The sequence below is a fragment of the Solea solea genome, chromosome 8, assembly GCF_958295425.1.
Source record: "Solea solea chromosome 8, fSolSol10.1, whole genome shotgun sequence".
Lineage (NCBI taxonomy): Eukaryota > Metazoa > Chordata > Actinopteri > Pleuronectiformes > Soleidae > Solea > Solea solea.
In genome coordinates, this window is record NC_081141.1 from 12,751,805 (window position 1) to 12,770,997 (window position 19,193).

Below are 19,193 nucleotides of genomic sequence, written 5' to 3' on the forward strand. Positions count from 1 at the left end.
TCTCATATCACCAAGCACAACTCTGACTGTGTGATTTCTGAGGTGGGACATATCTGTGAGAAATAACACAGCTTTAGTGTCTTTTCTGCCCCTGTAAGGTGGGTCATGTTTATATTGTGGGGCTGCAAGAAATAAAACCTATTTTGTAATCAGTAATCCTATCATGAATGTCAACAGACTGAATAAAGAAAAAGATAACGATGGCAACTTGAGTTGCTTCGAAAAATGTCACCTCCACCATGTAATTTAAAACTCATATATTTATGACATCAAAACACATGTGGGGTTTGGCACACAGAGACAGCTTCTGAATAAAACGCCTGGTGCACAGAGTAGCCGCAGCTATATCATGTCAACTGTAAAATGTGCTTCTTCTTTTCTTCTCTTCTCTTACTTCACAATGGGGTCTAAGGTAAATAAAAATGGTGATAGCCTCCTGATTGCTCATTAAACCAATTTTGTTTTCTCCAATCTATTACATTTTCACAATGGAAAATGTATAAGTAAGAAGTAGAACCATCCGCAGCCATGATTGCTTTGACCAAGCAACATCCCAAAACTAAAACTAGAAAAAGCAATGGGGGAGCACAAACCCCTGCAAAGGCTTCTCAGTTTATTATCTGGCAAGATTAACTGTTTAAAAATAATAATAATAATAATTCAGTTCCGACTCCCCACCACAACCATACATTATTTTGTCTTTGGGCCAAATCCCAAAAACCTTTCACCAAAATCTGTACTCTATTGTGTATGTTACCCACAAACAAACGCAGCCAGAAGGTGGAAGATGCATTGCATAAAATGGAAGTGATTATTTCAACCTGGAAAGTAGCAGAATAATTTGTGTTCATCAACTTTAAGATACCTAGTGCCCATCACAATCAGAGCAATGTTAGGAATAATCTCACCAAACAAGAGGTCACAAGATCTCAGGTTCTGTCAAAATACACACTACTACTCCACAGCTCCTTGATGCTCTCTTCTACCTGGTGAAGCACTGACACCTGACTCTCTGGGCCTGTGTCTCTAAATTGCATAACAACGTGTGATTTCCACAAACCTTTCTTGAACTCCTCCAACATGGAGTCCAGTTTGGTGTCGTGGAAGACGAAGTGCACCGGATGATTGTAGAACTTGGTGATGGTCTTCAGGGTGGTGCAGTCGTCCGGGTCCACGAAAGCCAGGTCCTTGACATACAGGATGTCGACGATGTTGGAGCGCTCGTCATCGTACACAGGAATCCTCGTGTAGCCGCTCTCCATGATCTCAGACATGGTGTTAAAGTCCAACACTGCGTCGCTGTGGATCATGAAACAGTCGTTGATCGGCGTCATGACGTCCTCCACAGTTTTGGTCCTGAGCTCCAGCGCGCCTTGGATCATGTTGAGCTCCTCTTTCACCAGGTCATTGTAAGGCTCGGTGACTTTTAGCATCTCCACCAGCTTCTCTCGGTTGTACACGGTGCCGATCTCCTGCCCAAGGACACAGTCAAGGAGCTTACTGATGGGCCATGACAGAGGAAAGGTTAGCAGCATGAACAGTTTGGTGACCATGATGGTGTTTGCACCGACTGCCAATCCATGTCGAGAGCACAGCGCCTGAGGGACGATCTCGCCAAAAATAACGATGCCGATGGTGGAAGCGACCACAGCGCCAATACCAGAGTTTGTGAGGTCGTCCAGGAGGATGGTGAGGGTGGTGTTGACCAGGACGTTACCGAGGAGCAGTGAACACAGTAGGTAATTACCCTTCCTACGGATGGGCTCGATCTTCCGGGCGTATTTCTTCTCCTTCTCGGTGCCACAGCTTTGGACGATGCGCAGCTCCATTGGGTCCAGCGCCATCAGCCCCAGGTTGAGACCGCTGAACATACCGGACAGCACCAGCAGGAAGGAGATGATGATCACTTGCAGCCAGATGGGCAGCAAGGACTTCTTCACTTCCACCACCCGCAGTCTGCCGTCCTTCTCGTCCAGGAGGTGCCACGTCTCCTCCAACTCCTGAGTGTCGCGGACGCACAAGCCGAACACCTTTACCACCTCGCTCTTGCGGAGCTGCTTGATTTTGAGGCTGACAATCCCGGCGGTGTTTTTGTTGCTTACCTCCATGACCCCATTGATTACTATATCCTTCGTGTGTTCGGGACAAGTCCTGTTAAGAGGGACCTCGACGGAGCCAAACTTATCGTCCTCTTTGTCACTAGAGTACAGTTCCGCGAAGCTGAGGAGCGCCGAGCTGTTAGGGAACAAGTGGAGCCCGTAGAACCTGAAGAGGATGTCGCTGCCCTCGGTCACCTGAATAACCCCTTTCTCCGTAGTCCCGGCCGGTGTGACGCTCTTCTCCAACCTCATGCCGAGTATCCGAGTGACTCCTCTCGACTCCGAAACCGCCGCCTGGGCATGCGTTTCCGCAAAAACACAACAAAACACGAATAAAGTTATTGTAAAGCCCCATCCACTCGAATCTATCGCCATGTTTGTTTCGCTCACTGCGAACGGGGGAACTGACGTCACCTACTCATCTCCACGAGCCCACCCCCAACGTAATTTGCATACCCCGAGAATACAGCCAATCACTTACGTCAACGTCACTCACAAACTTTAACCGAGCCCCCTTAGTCTTAGTTTTTAAGGTAGACTGGTGTTGTTTGATATTTTAAGGAGGACCACACTGATTTTTTTTTTCTTTTTAACATTTAATTGGCTTGTTTTTAAATTCAGTTCATTTTCATGATCTGATTAAATGAGGCAAAAATGTGGACATGGTATTTATCTTCATTTCCCCAGTCACTCATTAAGAACAACAAACATGCAAACTAATGACTTTACACTGATTATTATTTGAGAATTCTAAGCTTTGTTTTCCTGTTCTTATAATGTCATTATCCGAGGTTGTTATCTCCTCCTGCATTATTCAGCTGATTTTAATAATTCCTACATCAACAGATTCAATTTGTTCAAGACACTCTTAGTCCTATTTCAATGTTTTTTGTCAGATTTTTCCCCCTTTTTTGAAATAATTCAACTTTTCCTGCAACTTTTCTCCAATAGGAAATGCATTGAAAGAGCAGATCAAAGACAGGCAAAGTAGATCAGGCACAGATGAAAGGAAACAGCATGAGTAATGAGTTATTACTCAATGTAAAATGACCCATTTCCTTGTTAGTAGTTAGTAGTAGTTGTGAGACCCATGGATAACGAACCTAACGCTTGTTTGCAGCCTTGCAGTTTTCTGTTCTCTGTAAAATGACTTATAATGAAGGAACATTTTTGATAAAACACATCAGCAAAAATATGTTCACTTACATAGTAATGTTATAAATCAATACACTAAGTATAATACTACTATACAACACATTGCAAAAGTCTTAAGTGACCATTGAATTTGTTGTTGTAGCAATGCTATAATGACCATACAGTATAATTATTTGTCAAGGAACACAACCAGAAAATATGGGAAACATCTATACAGTTTTAAAATACAATTTTCAAAAAAAGAAAACCCAGCTTGAGTAGAGTGTTAAAACTGACATTTGTTCTACTATTTCATGAAGAGAAATATCTGCAGTGAAAAAGGTCTGTTAACACTACGTTTATTCAAGACATGCTTGATCATTACATACACATACTGTATGAGTTAAAACTCATTGACAGCTTGTTAATATACAAGAGCAACTTCCAGTCACATAATTCTATTCAAAAAGATTCATAAAAACAAATCTGCTGGTGCCCTGAGACTTTAGATAACAAAGAACCAAGATCCAACAGGACTCAAACTGCACCTACATTGTCCTGTCCCACTGTGTCTTTACTGAAGTCAGAGCTCCCTCTTGTGTTCAAAGTAAACTGATGCACTATATTAACAATTGTGAAACACTTTTCTGACTGGGAGCCAGGCTGAACTGAGGTAAGGTCACCCCTAGTAAGATAAACTTTCTTGCTAGAAGGTCCCCCGTCAATTCTCTAACATAATATTCTGCTTTTCTGCTCTGGTCTTGTGTATTGTGTTGCTTATTTATGATTTGTCTGTTTGTTCTGTGGTATATTTTATACCTTCCACTTTACCACCATGGTTAGGGTAGGTAGGTGTGTATGGAGTGGCCAAAAAAACAAAAAAACAAACAAACATCAGATACAGTGAGTTTTTCTGTTAACTTCTTTTTTACTTAAATAACTTTAAATTTAAAATGTAATGCTACCATCAGTCAGCACATTTGCTCATTCACATAATTATTCAGTGCCAATCTATGTGTTTTTTGTTTGTATTTTTATATTGACTGATAAATCTTTGAAATGACTCAGCACAAATGTGTTGTTAATAACTTCATAGCTCATAAATGGTCTAAAATGACTAAGCGGACTAATATCCCTATTGGTAGATACTTTGTGATATCAGTATCGGTTTACACGCAAACGCTCCCTCAGTTAAAATCAACAACAAAAAGTTATGCACTGCAGCTTTAACGTGACAGATGACAATGCTAATAATAGGGCTGAAACGATTACTCCATTAATCGATTACTACATTAACCGTCAACTATTTTGAGTTTTTGTGTTTTCTGAAGAATTAAAACCTGTTTCTGTGTGTTTTTTCAGCTCCTTTAGTGTGAATATTTTCTGGTTTATTTGCTCCAGATAACCAAGAAATCATTAAAACTGAATCATTTTGGTTTGTGGACAAAACGAGACATGTGAGAGCGTCGTCTTTTCTAGGTTTGACAAACACTGATTTTTCAGCATTTTCTGACAACCCATTTTTTTGTTTTATATTTCAATTTTACTCAAGCTGAGTTTAACAACTTGCCATAGTGTTGTTGTTGTTGTTTTTACAGTGAATCCATGACACATTACAATATTTAGGGGTGATTTAAAGTGATGACACAAAGAAAAAGTGGTGTTTTGGTAAAAAGGCGTCGTGTCTCCTTCACAATTCACCCACCACACTAGCGTTCACAGACTTCTGAATTGTAATCTTGCCTCTGCTCCTGGTGCTGAAGACTTCTTGCCAAATTAACCAAGCGAGGAGAGGTGGGTGGAGAGAAGAGGATGGGAGGAGAAAAACAGAGGAGGGGAGGGCGTGTGAGCGGGAGGGGAGCGCAGGAGGAGGAGGGGAGTAATGAGAGAGCAGGAGGAAAATATTGGTCCTCGCTTACTTCTCGTAGTTGAGAGACTTTTTGGATTCTTCGCAGGATCACAGCCAGGACGCGCCGCACAGGACGCACGGTAAGAAGACGCGCCTCTGCCCCACTTTTCTCTGACCTTGGAGGCGCGCCGGGTCAAGGTGACGCCTGCGGGGGAGTTAACAAACTCAGGGAGAAAGTAAACAGATGAAGGGCAGAGTAAGAAAGGCACACAAACGCACAGGAAGCTGTAGTGAGTGGGTGCGCTTTGTCTCTTAATTCACTCTCTCCTTCCTCGTCGCCGCTTCGTTCCCTCCAGAGTCTCTTTATCTGAGAAAGTAACGGAAAGAATGAAAAGGGAGAGGAGAAGAAGAAGAGAGGTGGAGAGTGTGGGTTTGAGAAAGGGAGGGGAAACAAACTCAGCTGCGCTTTTCTATCTGACTGTTTTTCATTAATCGTAGTTTTTCCCCCCGGAACAACCGCCAACAACAGCTGGTTGCTTTGGTTTTTGTCCATTGAACAAAGTTGTGCGCCGAGTGTTCTTGTATATCATGTTGCGTAGAGTACAACAGTTCTGTGTGTTCACGGGAATGATGATAATAAATGACGATTAAAGCTCAAACCATCGGTCTACACTCATACCGACCCCAGTGACTGTGCGCGTCAGCAGTGATGTCAGTCATGAGTAGTTTCTGTAGTTTTTCACTCCACATTCATGTTCCGCGTCAGTGATGATACAGATCATTTCGTGTGACGTGACATCAGCTCTCAAGACACCCAATGAAATGTTTCAAACAAGTCTAATTAATCAGCCTTTCATTGTTGAGAATACGTAATTATTCGTGTTGTCTGTGCACTTTGAGGATCATTTGCACTATTCTTCCTTGGAAATGAGATCGTGCGTCAGTGTCCAATTGCTGCATGCAGCTGTGCATTGAAGGGTGTTTTGCATATGAGTCGTAATTCTCGTAAAGTCTAGTCTTGCGACATCCCATGTTTCTCGTCAAATCTCGTCCCATGAGACTCCACCTTGAGGAAAGGAATGGCCAAAAGCATTTTGTGTTTCCTTGGTTTTGGAACAGTGATCTCGATTGCCGCCACTGCTGTTGCTGCGACTGTTTTCAACAGAAGACGAAAGTCAACTGCTCATGTGACCCCCCCTTACGTCATGTCCGGTGACGTGTAAACGCGTCAAACACCTGTGCGATAAACTTTCATATCGATATGTCTGGAAAAACCACCTCATGAAAGCATAAAAATGTTTTTTTTTCCGAGAAACGATATTTGAGAGGTTTCTCAAAATGTTGGTGTTTCCATTACCAGTTCTTTAACGCGACTCTCCTACTGACAACATTGCTGCCAGCAGGGACAGAAGAAAGAAAAACGGATTTTTAGCGACTTGACAAAAGACTCAGCGGATAATCTGTGCTTTTTAAAGTCTAAGACATCTTAAAAAGAAGTGTCCACCACTTCATCTCACCAATAGACAGCCTTTTGCAGCTGAAAGCTCAATGCTGGTACAGCGCTAACTCTCCCACACCATATTCCATGGAGCAAATCAGTTTGTTTTCAGTACATGGTTTTCTGCCATCTACTGCTGCCTTGTTTGGTAAATTGGTGTCACAGGTGACCAATCCAAAGGATTTCAAATTGCAAAGTCACACAAGATTAACTTCTGTGTGCTGTGATGCAAATATAGAGCAGTCTATAAACTTATTTACAGCCTGTAACGAAATAGTTGCGTCATATTTATATTCTATTAGTTAATCCAGTTGTCCTTGTAGCTCTGGTGTACACGGATCATCATGTGTATCATGTACACGTCTGTTTTTTTTCTGTGTTTACAGTGGTGTTGTATTTGCTGATGACGTCACGTCCCATCGGACAAACTGAACCCTGAGGTTCACACGAATGTCTTGTGTTTACTGGATTTAAGTTCATCCGAGACATTTCATCAGAACCACAAATTATTTGTGAACCCCAGTGGTTGTGCTGAAGGAAAATCTGAGGGTTGCCAAATAGTGCTATAGAAATTTTGAAATGTTTCATGTTCTAGTTGTTGAGATATTTAGGTCAGAATCAAAGGGATGGACCAACAAACACAAGGCCACCCGACAAACGGCATGTTGTGAGTAAAAAATTAAAGGTAACAAAGTGAGACAGAAAACGACTTTAAATGAATAACTTCAGTAAGTGCCATGTGAGGTCATTGTTTGAATTAAATCCAAACAAATAACTTAATGTGTATACCGATGTGACACAGGAGTGGCTTTTATTATCTAAGGTCAAGGGTCAATCAAAATGTCAGGTTGATATCAGGTAAGATGAGTGGATGGGCATCTTTGTGGCCCTGAGAGGTCAGGTGAATTATTCAGAGGTTTGATTGTTTGGGGCTTTACACAGCAACGCTCTGGGCTCTTGCTCAAAGTGCTGATACTGTATTATGCCTTTGTTACATCACCTGCATCTCACGTTCTTGTTGTCGCTTTGAGAATGTCCTTCATCGGTGAAACGCAAACAAGGTCTCGATGAGCCATACGGTTACATCTGTATGTGCCTTCACTCATCAACAGAGTCACAAATCAGTTCACTTTAATGTTTTCAAATGCACGATTCTGATTCATTCATAGTTTGGCGTCAACGGTGTTTACAGCAGATGCGGACATCCCTAGAAGGACTCTTGCAAAGATATTAAACGAAAATAAAAGATGTAGGGAGATACAACAAGGGAATAAAAGTGGTATAAAAAATTGAAGGAGATACATTAAAGCATACATCCAAATAGTACAGTCTAGACACGTTTGTTGTTGCATTGACCAGATTTTGTTGTCTTTCTTGAAGGTTGCAGTCGGGTTGTCCTCCCACGTTGTGTTGGAATACATTGGAATACGAGAACGAGAGTATACACAGTAAAAAAAAAACTGTCAGATTTACTTAGTGTATTCATCAGTGTCTCGTGCAAACCAAATATTTATCCAGCCAGGCTGCTGGCCAGGTTGACACTGATTCTGTTGACGTTTCAGTGCATTATGAGCAACAGGAAGAAGAAAATCTGATAAGTGGGAAATGACCAAACAAATGCCAGGTTCCCGTTTAGGCTCCACGATGACTGCCTGTCTGTGAAGTTGTGAAGATACTCATTTACTGTACAGTATTGCATTTCCTTGGCCTGTACCTTAACCCTAATCCAACCCTAATTAACCATTTACCCCTAATCCCTAACTTTAATCCCACAGGGGCTGGGCCACAACATAAGGATAAAAAAACAAAACAAAACACAAATCAGTCCCTGTACCAGTTTGACACCCATGGGTGATTTTAGCATCCTAACCCTTAACCAAAGTCCTCTTAATCCTCAAAAAGCCCTTTCAGATATGATGATTTTGAACCATAATGTGTCAGTTCATTTGATTGAGGTTGACAATCAAATGGCTCTGATTTTTGTTTTTGTTTTGTTTCTGTTGTCCTGCATAGACAAAGGTGGAACAAATTAGGGGTTTGTTATCTCTTATAAGATTTCAAGTGACTGCACTGTTAAATAAATTAATAATTAAATAAATAAATAAATAAATAAATGTATAACCCTCCACTTACTGGCTGTTCCCAGATGATGAGTTTCTGCTTGTTATATCAGTAAATTGATTTACAACAGTGACTATTGACACTGACTGTGGATATAAACTGCTGTTATCCACAGACTGAGGCGCACTGATGTAGTCATTAGGGTTTTCTCAAGTATAAATTCAAAGATGGGAACAAACTAAGTGACAGGTGTTTCATCCGTCAGTATTTCTCGTTGCTGGTTCTCATAGATATCCTTCATGGGTCAGGAAATCCGTCATAATGTGGCATTATTTACGTGTTCTCTGCACAAAGTGGCTTCCTGATCACATCTGAGATTTAACAGATCTACACTGACAACAGGAGGAGTGTAAGTGTAATGTATGACCTTCATACTTAATTTGCATAACAATACATTTTACAATACAAGTGTACCGGTAAAAATGGTGACCTTTTAGTGCATTCAGTGCTCAAATACCAAAAGTGGTTAAATAATAATGTGAAATAAACAACCAGAATAAATGAGGTCTCTTTTTTTTGTCTCCTCTAAACATGGAGCTGAATGTGAGTTCCTTTGTGTTAAAAAAATAAATATTAACAATCCTATTTTATTTATATTAAGAGCTCTATTGCTGGTGTTTGTAGAAGAACTGTTAAGCAACACACTTTTCAGTCAACTACTCACTGTCACTACTTCCTCTGACTGAGTTCCTGTTACCAATTTCTGGCCTGAAATCTGAAGGTGCGTCATGGTGAAACAACACAAACACAATACAGTGTTTGCACAATTAACGTTTGTTTTTCTTTTTTGGCCAAATTCAAATTTCTTGAACGCTTTCCTGCAACGGAAATAGCAGTTTGGGTTTTGATTTTGTGCTACTGTGCAGGACTCCACTCCTCCCCCCGCCTTCCTTCTTTTGTAAGGGGATATTAATTGTGTTGGCCAATGATCTGAGGTTCCTAGTATCAACACAGGATGTGCTGTGGAACCCACAAAGAGAAGCTGACAGGGGAAGTTCTTAGAGAAATTACAGAATTGGGATGGATATAGGCTTACTACTTTATTAAGATGTATGAAGAGTACTCTTTTAAATGATTGTATTGATTGGAAGCCACGACATAACTCTGCCCGGGAAAGTACTTTTAATGATTTATCAACTCGTCATTAGATACACAGCATGTCTCATAAAGGTTTGTGTACTTAGTGCTTCAAGTCAGTTTGTGCTGAAACATGCAGTGTGTAGGAGAGCTATTTTAGCCAGCGCCCTGATAAGACAAGTACTTGATGATAGAGCTGCAGCAGAGTGTATTCTACGTCGTAGAATGTTGTCTTCCACTGATAATCCAAAGCAGACGCTTTGTGTTTTAGAATGTTGGAAAATACAGGATTATACCTGCAGGGTTTCTGTGAGTTTCAGCGAAAGCTTTGTTAAAGTTTGTGAATGGAAATGTCTGTGTTTCCTTAAATCGTGGTTTTCATGGTAATATTATTCAATAAAGAAATTCAAATCGACCACAGTGAGAAAAAAAAACAACCACTGATGCAAAGGATTGGGCAGATAGGGCTCAGAATGTATTAAGTTGAAGACAAAAATACAAAACAAAATGACCACAGTGATGCGAAGCACATACGACTCTAATTACTGTCAAGAGACAAATAGTCACCAAAAACTAAAAAGAGTCTGAACGGCTATAAAGATACTCAATGTTCTCTCTTTGTCCTGCTCGTGGAGGATTGGGAAACCGTTTAAATTTTTTCAGCCATGTACTGCAGCTGTTGTCTCTTTATCTATGATAGTTATAATCTGAGAAGCCCATAAAGTTTACCCAAAGCCCTTTGTTTATTCTAAGAGTCCATTAAGTCTCATTGCCATGAAGAGATGATGATGATCTCTCCGCTGGTGTAACCTTTAAATACAAACATGTCTGTTATATTCAAACCATTGACAAATGAGTTCACTCACTGCTGATTAAGAGTATCAGCTCAGCACAACCCTTTAATTTAGGTTAAGGAAGTAGGTGAGGGTTAAGGGCAGCAAAAGTTACAGGTTGGAGCCTTGATTTTGTAAACAAATATGCAGACTTTACTACATACCTTTCTCTCCTTTTATTGCTCTTCACTGAAGCTGCATTATTGACATATTTTGATATACATTTCTTAATGAATCACACAAAATGTCCAAAACTACCCTAGTGTACCTTATCAGGTATTTGATTTCATTTAACTGCTTTATAGTGTCTTCTGGGATCACAGCTAATGATTATTTTCGCATTCTCGTGATTTTCCTCTCTTGAAATAATTGTTTTATGATCAAAATAGTTGTTAATTAAGTTCTGCCAGTCATCTCTTGTAGTGCACATGCAACCCATCTTAAAAGACAAAAGGACTCTTCAGCCACTTAATACACAGGCATCTGTCCACACACACACACACACATACACACAGAGAGACCTCAGCCTTTCCACTGCAAAGGACAGGTCAGTTTTGATAATAGAGCACTGTTCAGTAGAGAAACCAGAGATCATTGATGGGACAATACATCCATTCATCAGTGTGACCTCTGACCTGTTAAGCAAGTCACAGGTGACTGTGACACTGGGATAATGGTTCCCCGCTTTGTTTGCTTGCAGTAACATTAGGCCCAGTGTTTGTTGCCTGCGACTTAAAGTGTAACGCCACTTTTCCACTACACAGTTCCATCACAAATCAGCTGGCCATGGCTCAACTCTACTCGCTTTGCTATAGTGGCGGAGTCGTCATAGCACGGCTGCACAAAACTTGCTGTGATGTCGTGACACCAAACACACAAACTAGTCACGAGTAAAGCAGCTGTTTTCAGTGTGACTGAATCATTAGGATGAGTTCATTAAAAAGATTAGTTCAGTGCTTCCTGCATAACCATAACACTGAACTGAAATATGGTGGAAGGGGTTTGTGATTCGGCAGCAGTGCAGTCGCTAAATACACCAGACTCCTCTGTTAAATGTTGACATTTTAGACATTTCCTTGCTAAATGTCGGGATTAGCACCTGTTTACAGCGCTCATGACTCTTCCAGTGACGGTGACTCTGACCAATCAGTGGCCGGCAATCTGTCGACATCCGATTTTAGAGCTCAGTTCAACTGCAACTAAAAAAGTACCACGTACCAGGTACTAACCCCAGTGAAAAAGCAAAAACAAAACGAGTAGATTTGAGCTGTACCGTGCGCCATAAGTGTGTATGTGTGTGTGTGTGTGTGTGTGCACATGTGCGAGAGGCAGGACAATGTTGTTTACGTTAAACAACATTGTTCTTTTTCAGCCTCCCCAACAATCACTCCTCTGTTCCACTGGGGCCTTGTTAACCTTCTCCACAAATATGTCTGGATGGTATGAAGTAGTGATGTAGTTTCAGTCAAAAGGTCACTGTCCTTTAGTGACTTGGTTTTTGCATCTTATGTTTTATGATTACAGGTCACGTATACGTTTCATCACAAGTGACCATTTATAAAACCCACAGAAGCCCCACCACAAGCCAACAGTTGAAGTATCTACAGTTTTGTTGTGTAGAATATGTTTTGAGTGAGTGTTGTCAGACCATATACAGTAGTTCAGGAGACTGTCAGGAATAGATTACAGTGACCTGGATGACCTTCACAGACAGTGTAAGTTTGTGATGTTTTTTTTTAGGTTTTATTAAAGGGGACATATTATGCAAAATCAACTTTTTAACCATTTTAATACTTATATTTGGGACTCTGGAGGCCCTACCAGTCACCAAAGTGTGGAAAAAGAATACTCCGTCATGTTTTCGTGGTTCCCCTTAGTGTAAGTATAGGCGATAAAACACGCGATGTTGAATTCCCTGCGCTTATGACGTCAGCATGCGCATTTCACCGCGAATGTTACCGCCCCACCAGTAAGTTTACTCTCGAGAGCTCCACCTTAGCTCCACCTTGTCCCTGCGAGAGTGCAGGCGAGGGAGGAAGAGTGGTATTATGTCAACGCGGAGGGACAAGTGTGCTGTTCGTGGCTGCACAGTAGAGCACAGTGTTTTACACAAACTTCCAGCCTCAGAGGATTTTATATATGAAGCTAATGTTCCGGATAAAGTCAGCAAACGTGTGTTCGCACCACCTCGCATCAACTGCGGCCAGCGGTCGCCGGATTTAGTCAGCGAACGTATTTCACCGACGTACAATATAACGTAAAAATATTTTTTCAGTACGCCCTCCATGACCGGAGCACAGACTCAGTCTGATCACATACAGCGGCCGTTTATGCCGCTCGCCACTGGCGATCAGCGGTAGCGATCAGCGGTGCTGCACTCTCTGTGCAGCGGTGCTGCACTCTCTGTGAAAATCAGTTAAAAAGACAGCACCCCTGATCGCCAGCGGCGAATGGTGAGCTGCCTAGACTGGCGCTGTATGTGTGAGTGCCGTCACAGGAACAGACCTCCGACACATGGATACATAGGGACAGCACAGCTGATCGCCACCGCTGATCGCCAGCGGCGAGCGGCGAGCTGCCTAAACTGATCACCAGCTCCGGAGCATACAGTCACCGGTCTGATACAGCGCCAGTTTATTCAGATCACCGCGCGCTGCTGGCGATCAGCGGTGGCGATCAGCTGTGCTGTCCCTAAGTGTATTTAACTGATTTACAGTTCGGCACTGTTCGGCTCGATCCTTATGTAGGACGTCTCTTCCTGTGACGGCACTCTCGCTGTTTTCTGCGCATGCTGCCATGTTGATATTGTCAGAGAACTAGTGGAGGGAGGGGGAGACGAGAAGCAGCTGAGCGAGTGAGCGCTGTAACGAGGACAAATCAGAAACCCCCTGGAAAAAGTGGGTGTGTGTTTGCCTGTGTCTCATTTGCATATAAAGGGACCATGCACGAAAACCGAGCGTTCTGAAAGGGGCGGGTTTAGCAGGGTTATTGAAATGCTATTGTGCTTCATCCTTATGGTATTTTGACCAAGGCATGTCACTGACATGTTCATTAGGACACCAGGGAACTATTTTAATGGGGGAAATAAGGTATAATATGTCCCCTTTAAAGTCTTTCTCTCAAGTTTCCCAACTTCTTCATTGTAAGTCAGGGGAATCATTACTGTTCCAGCCCTGCAGTTTGACGTTCTTTGTTAAAGCCTTGTTAAATCTTCATGGTGAACATTATGAGTTTAAATGTCACTTTTTTTTTTTTCTGTCTCCCCCCCGCCCCCCCGGGTTTCTGAGTCGCACATGTTTGGCTGTGAAATAGCAACAGGGTGGTTCATTTAGTTTTACAGGCAATGAATAGGTGGACTGTTTGCATAGAGCTTGGGCTTTCTCAAAGAGAGGATACAGACACGGCATGGTCTGTTTTTTTTTTGTTTTTTTTTTCTTTTTTCCAGCACTTTGGCATTCCCGTTAAAACACACACATTCTTCGACAAACACATGTGGCTGATATTTTTAGCTCAAACTGTGACATCATCCTGGAAAGTGCAGCTGAGGGGCAGGGCCTACAAAACAACCTACCTTTTAAACATCGCCCTTATAACCACATTTGCACTTTAGTCATTTTATTTTCTTTCTTTTTTTCATAGTCATACGTCAATCATACATTATTTCTACGGTAACACACACTTCTCCACCTGACCTTGCAATACAACAGTGATCTGACAGGACGGAAATATTAGTTTCAATGAGGAGGAAGAGATAACGAAAGAAAACACTTAACATGCTAAATCAATGTACAACAGTTTGGTCCTTTGTCTTTATAGATATAGCTGTCTCACCTTTTGTGAGTGAAAACAAGGCTTAGCAGTGGAATTTAGGCTGCGTCTAATGACTGATTTTATTACCAAATGTTTTGATCATGAAATGACTAACCAAACATAACGTAGCAGGGATCAACATATGAGCACACACCCTGGTGACAGTATTAACTAAAATAACTGATGAGGTACATAATTAGGTGATAAATGTTTGTTTTGATGCATTGTCAGGCAATAAATGACACACACACACACAACGCTTACAACTGAACTGTGAAACAATGTCGAATCCTCCCCTCATCCTCATCAAAAATGTCATTAACATGTTAAAAAGGCAAAAAAATGACACCACACATGTTTATGTTGGTTCCCTCTAAGTCTAAGACTCTTAGTCATTATATTATATCATTATATATAGTATAAAAAACAATGACAATGACTCGACACAGTCTCTGAGGTAAAGTACTTGTGTCCTTACTGGTGTCTGCTGCTGAAACAATACACCTGGAACTGCGAGGGACAATAAAGTTGTCTATTTCCTTGTTAATTTAAGTTTATACAGCTTTTTCCTCTTCAGTTTTAATACACACCTCTTACAATGATCTTCACACTTTTTTTTCACTCCAACCTCCAGTAAAACCTTCTCCAGCCATAGTTTAAAAAGCCATACAACTGGGGAGTAAACGATGACCTCATAGAGCACATTACGGAAAATGCTTGTGTGCGATCATTTCTTGCATCACTCACTTTAATTTCCCAGGATGTGACACTATCGTTCTCCATCTTTCCTCACAGACTGATAGGATGGACAAATAGCAGCAGGAGGAGGAGATAATGTCTTTCTTTGGCCTCGACTGTGTCAGCAGGAAAGAGAGAGGTAAGTCTTGATCATGTGGATCCCCAGCTCTTCAAATACAATCAGACCTCATAATATAAAGATTCTGCCATTTATCAAATATCAGATGAAAGTAGGGCTGAACGATTCAGAATGAATATCTTTTATATATTTCTTTTGAATAACATATTTAAAGTGATTACTGTATTATATTTGTGCAGATCTGTGAGAAACAAAGACATGTTCTTCAGTCTGTAGAATATCAGTATGCAAAATAGTGTTTAAACAGATTTTATTTATTCAAAGATTTTACAGTTAAAGTAAAAAATAAACCAGGAAACACTTTTTTTTCAAGATCATTTTATCTCAAAAAACATAACAAACTGAAAAACAACAGTTTTAAATAAATATTGAATGGATTGAATAAGAGTGTTAACTCAACCGGTTTTTCTACTCTTCCTCTGCTGGGTTTAAGGGTTTGGTTCTCATTACACAGCTGGACCGTGATGATAAAACTTATACACGTAATGCAAAACTTGTGCGTTCATGTAAATGAAAATATCCCTGTTCTGTTTTTTTCTCTAATCAGAGCTGGAGAGGAAACTCCGTGCCAATGACAGAGAGTACAACCTGTCCTTTAAATATGCAGTAAGTACTCATTTGTGTGTCTGTATGTGAGGAGTGTTGTTGATGCCTTCCACTCACTCAGAGATACCCAGGAAACACTGACGCTCCTGTTGTGCTCCAGTCCAAGAAGAGGATTTACAAACAGTTCGCCACCATTTAGTTAGGACACATATTTACAAGAGAGACTCTAGTTTGGGGTGTGTCAAGGACATTATCAGACTGGAGGTTGGCCAAAATCCCCGCTACATAGAATCATCGGTTTGTGCACTCGGTCACTGTGGTCAAGGACAAAACTCAGCATCACTTACCACAGTTACTTTTCAGGAAGTAAAACACACGATTGGTTAATGTGTTGTGGCTTAGTAACCAGATATGTTTTAAATGCTTCCATGAGACCAAATGACAGCATGAAGCTAGTGAACCTGAACAGAGCAAGCAGCAGCCAGAGTTCAACAGACGATCAACTATGCGAGAGGTTTATTGAGCGGGACGTTTTAAAAAAAAAAACAGTTTGGAAATAAGTAAGAGAGGCATGGTTGAGATGTCACATGCAGAGGAGGGAAAGTGATTTTATTGGAGAGAGGATGTTGGAGATGGAGCTGCCGGTCAGGAGGAAAAGAGGAAGACCACAGAGAAGGTTCAGGGATGTTGAGAGGACAGTTGGTGTAACAGAAGAGGACACAAGAGGCGGGGCAAGATGGAGGCAGGTGATCCACTGTGGCGACCCCAAAAGAAGAAGAGGAAGTAAGAAAGAACGTGGCAGAAGTGCAACCCTACAACAGCCTTGGTTAAAAACGCCTGTGGCTTCCTCCTCATGTTTTTCATTCGTTTTCACGAAATGACAAATGCAAAAGTGACTAAATAAATTCAAATATTACTAATATATAACTGAAATCTGAACTGAAAACATGGAAAAGCTCATGTATTTTTTCCCCTACTTAATTAATCTGACAGATTAAAAATGTGCGGGAAATACCACAAAGGCTGTAAAGTCTCATTTGTTCAACTTGAGTATCTTCAGCAATCCTCGGTTTGTTGGCAGAGTTGTTAGCGAAGAGATTCAGTGATAAAGTGACATGGGCGTCGCAGTCCAGCGGCTGCTCGGAGCTTTCAGCTCCCTGATAAGATCCACCTGTCGCAGAGTAAACAACTCCCACCAGATTAGACTGAAGTGAAGTCAAACATCTGTGAAGCATTCCTCTCTGCAGACCACAAAACCTCAGAGAGTCAAGCTGAGTTCTTTCAACATATAACCTCCACAAGTTGAGACGTGCTTAACTTATGGCAGTATTCAGTATCTTTGTTGTCATACAGAATTCCAGGTTCTTGGTCCTGGAATCCTGTTCTGCTTTTCGTTCGCATTACACAAATCAAACATCTGTATTTATATCTGCGTTCGCACACATTTAAACAGCCATAAACAAAGGCAAACGTTTGTGATGACCTACCATCAGTATTCTGTATACATGGGGCCACATTTATGAAAAATGGCCTGTAAATGTTAAAGGGATTCACACAAAGCAAAGTGACACAACGTACTGTACACACACACACACACACACACTACAGCCCAAACGAACATGCTCATTATCAGTGCCAGTATTTACTTTTGCACTCATGGTTTTCTGTCCCATGGAGCTATTTTAATGCTGTTGTTTTTTGCTCCACTAGCAGAAAATGATGTAGGTAGAATGTAAAATGGATGATAATGATCTTTCTGTGCTTATCATAATGACGCAGAAATACAAGGATTTCTGTCAAATTTCCCTCCGTTTTTCTGATTCATTGTTCAACTATTTCGGGGGGGGGGGGAATCTAACTAAATCCTTAATAAGTTATTTTTAGTCAGGAATACTCTCTCAGATCAATGCGTATTCAATATGCTGAAAGATTATCATGGACATATTGATCGGCAACACCATAGATATGTTACCTACCCCAGCTTTAACTCATAAATTGAAATGTTAGATTTGTTGGAAGTGCAGTGAATCTAAAAATAAAAAAATTGTCAGGCTGAACAATTAAATCATTTTCAAATGGAAACCGCAGTTTATTACAAATCGTATTTTAAACAAATCACACAGTTTGTCCACAACAAGTTTTTGTTTATTTTGGTCACATGTTCACAGCTTTTGTGAAAACTGTGCTATTTTTGATAGTTCTACGTTTCTCTACAATTGTTCATATATGTTGGAGGCAATTTAAGTTCTCCACTTTGCATTGGAATAGATTTTATTTTATGAACACAGTGAATATTCAACAGAAACTTGACATAAGAATTATATTCTAAATCCAAATGTATTCTCAGTATCTGTCAGTACTAATATGTGGCTAAAGTCATTCAGCCCTGTCCATCAGGAACACTGCTCTGCATGTTTTAGATGCTGGCCTGCTAAAATACACCTGATTCAAATGAATTCTGCAGAGCTTGATAACCAGCTTCAATAAACCACCAAACAACATCATTCCTTGAAATGAAGTCACACGTTCTCCTCTTACACCTCTGCCAGACGAACGCCATCAAGACCTCCAAGTACAACCTCTTCACCTTCCTACCTCTCAACCTGTTTGAGCAATTCCAGAGGATCGCAAATGCCTACTTCCTCTTTCTGCTGGTGCTTCAGGTCAGAGAAACACAAACAAGCGCACGCACACACACACACAGCTAAACAAAGCCTTATCGCTAACCTTAATCATAAACAGATAATGTCTGACCCTAACCTTGACCTAACTACAATTAGGCCATAAACTTAATCAGGTCCTCAGAAATTAGATTCTGCCTCATTAGTTTGTTCTCAATGAGGACTAATGATCAGTGTTTATGCCAGGAAAGATGTCCTGAAGAGGTAACAGGTACACACACACACACACACACACACACGTCGTGCAGGCTTCCATCTATCCAGCAAGCAATTTCATACTGACATTAAAAGCGTAATAACATTTTATCGCATGTTAGACATTAAGGCCTGGTGGTCGAGAGACACGTCGACAGCTCCACTGTCTGCCAGCAGTGGGGCGCCCGTGCCACATCTTCCCCCGCCATTTTAACTGCACACTAGATACCAACATACCCCATATCACACATCACACACACGCACACACACACCACCAAATCATTCACTGGTGGGCTGGGTGGTGGTTGTGAGTGCGCTCCCGAGCGCCCGATTCCTGCTCACCCCCATCTGCGTTGCTGGACGTGGGGGATCTGGTCCCCTGCGCTCGGGCTCTGGGCGCGGGGGTCCTGGGCCTCTGCGGCCTGCCTGGGTGTGGGGTGGTTTGGCCTCTGTCCGTGGTCTTACCGCCGCTG

General features: G+C 41.4%; 2 protein-coding genes across 5 annotated transcripts in view; one reads left to right on the plus strand and one right to left on the minus strand.

The window, feature by feature from the left end:
- Positions 1-2,518, minus strand: part of LOC131463636 (metal transporter CNNM4) — a 43,482-nt gene extending 40,964 nt beyond the window's left edge. For 2 of the 4 annotated variants that reach the window (XM_058635470.1, XM_058635468.1), the window contains exon 1: positions 1,061-2,518. In XM_058635470.1, coding sequence (XP_058491453.1) covers positions 1,061-2,474 — 1,414 coding nt within the window. In that variant the 5' untranslated portion in view covers positions 2,475-2,518. The remainder of the gene's footprint in view (positions 1-1,060) is intronic. The other 2 variants (XM_058635472.1, XM_058635471.1) reach the window with 1 other exon arrangement.
- A 2,583-nt stretch (positions 2,519-5,101) lies between these two features.
- atp8b5a (ATPase phospholipid transporting 8B5a) overlaps positions 5,102-19,193 on the plus strand; it is a 29,096-nt gene continuing 15,004 nt past the window's right edge. Inside the window, exons 1-4 of the mRNA XM_058636397.1 lie at positions 5,102-5,222; positions 15,217-15,298; positions 15,846-15,904; positions 18,394-18,507. Of these exons, the coding sequence (XP_058492380.1) occupies positions 15,256-15,298; positions 15,846-15,904; positions 18,394-18,507 (216 nt within the window). The 5' untranslated portion in view covers positions 5,102-5,222; positions 15,217-15,255. The remainder of the gene's footprint in view (positions 5,223-15,216; positions 15,299-15,845; positions 15,905-18,393; positions 18,508-19,193) is intronic.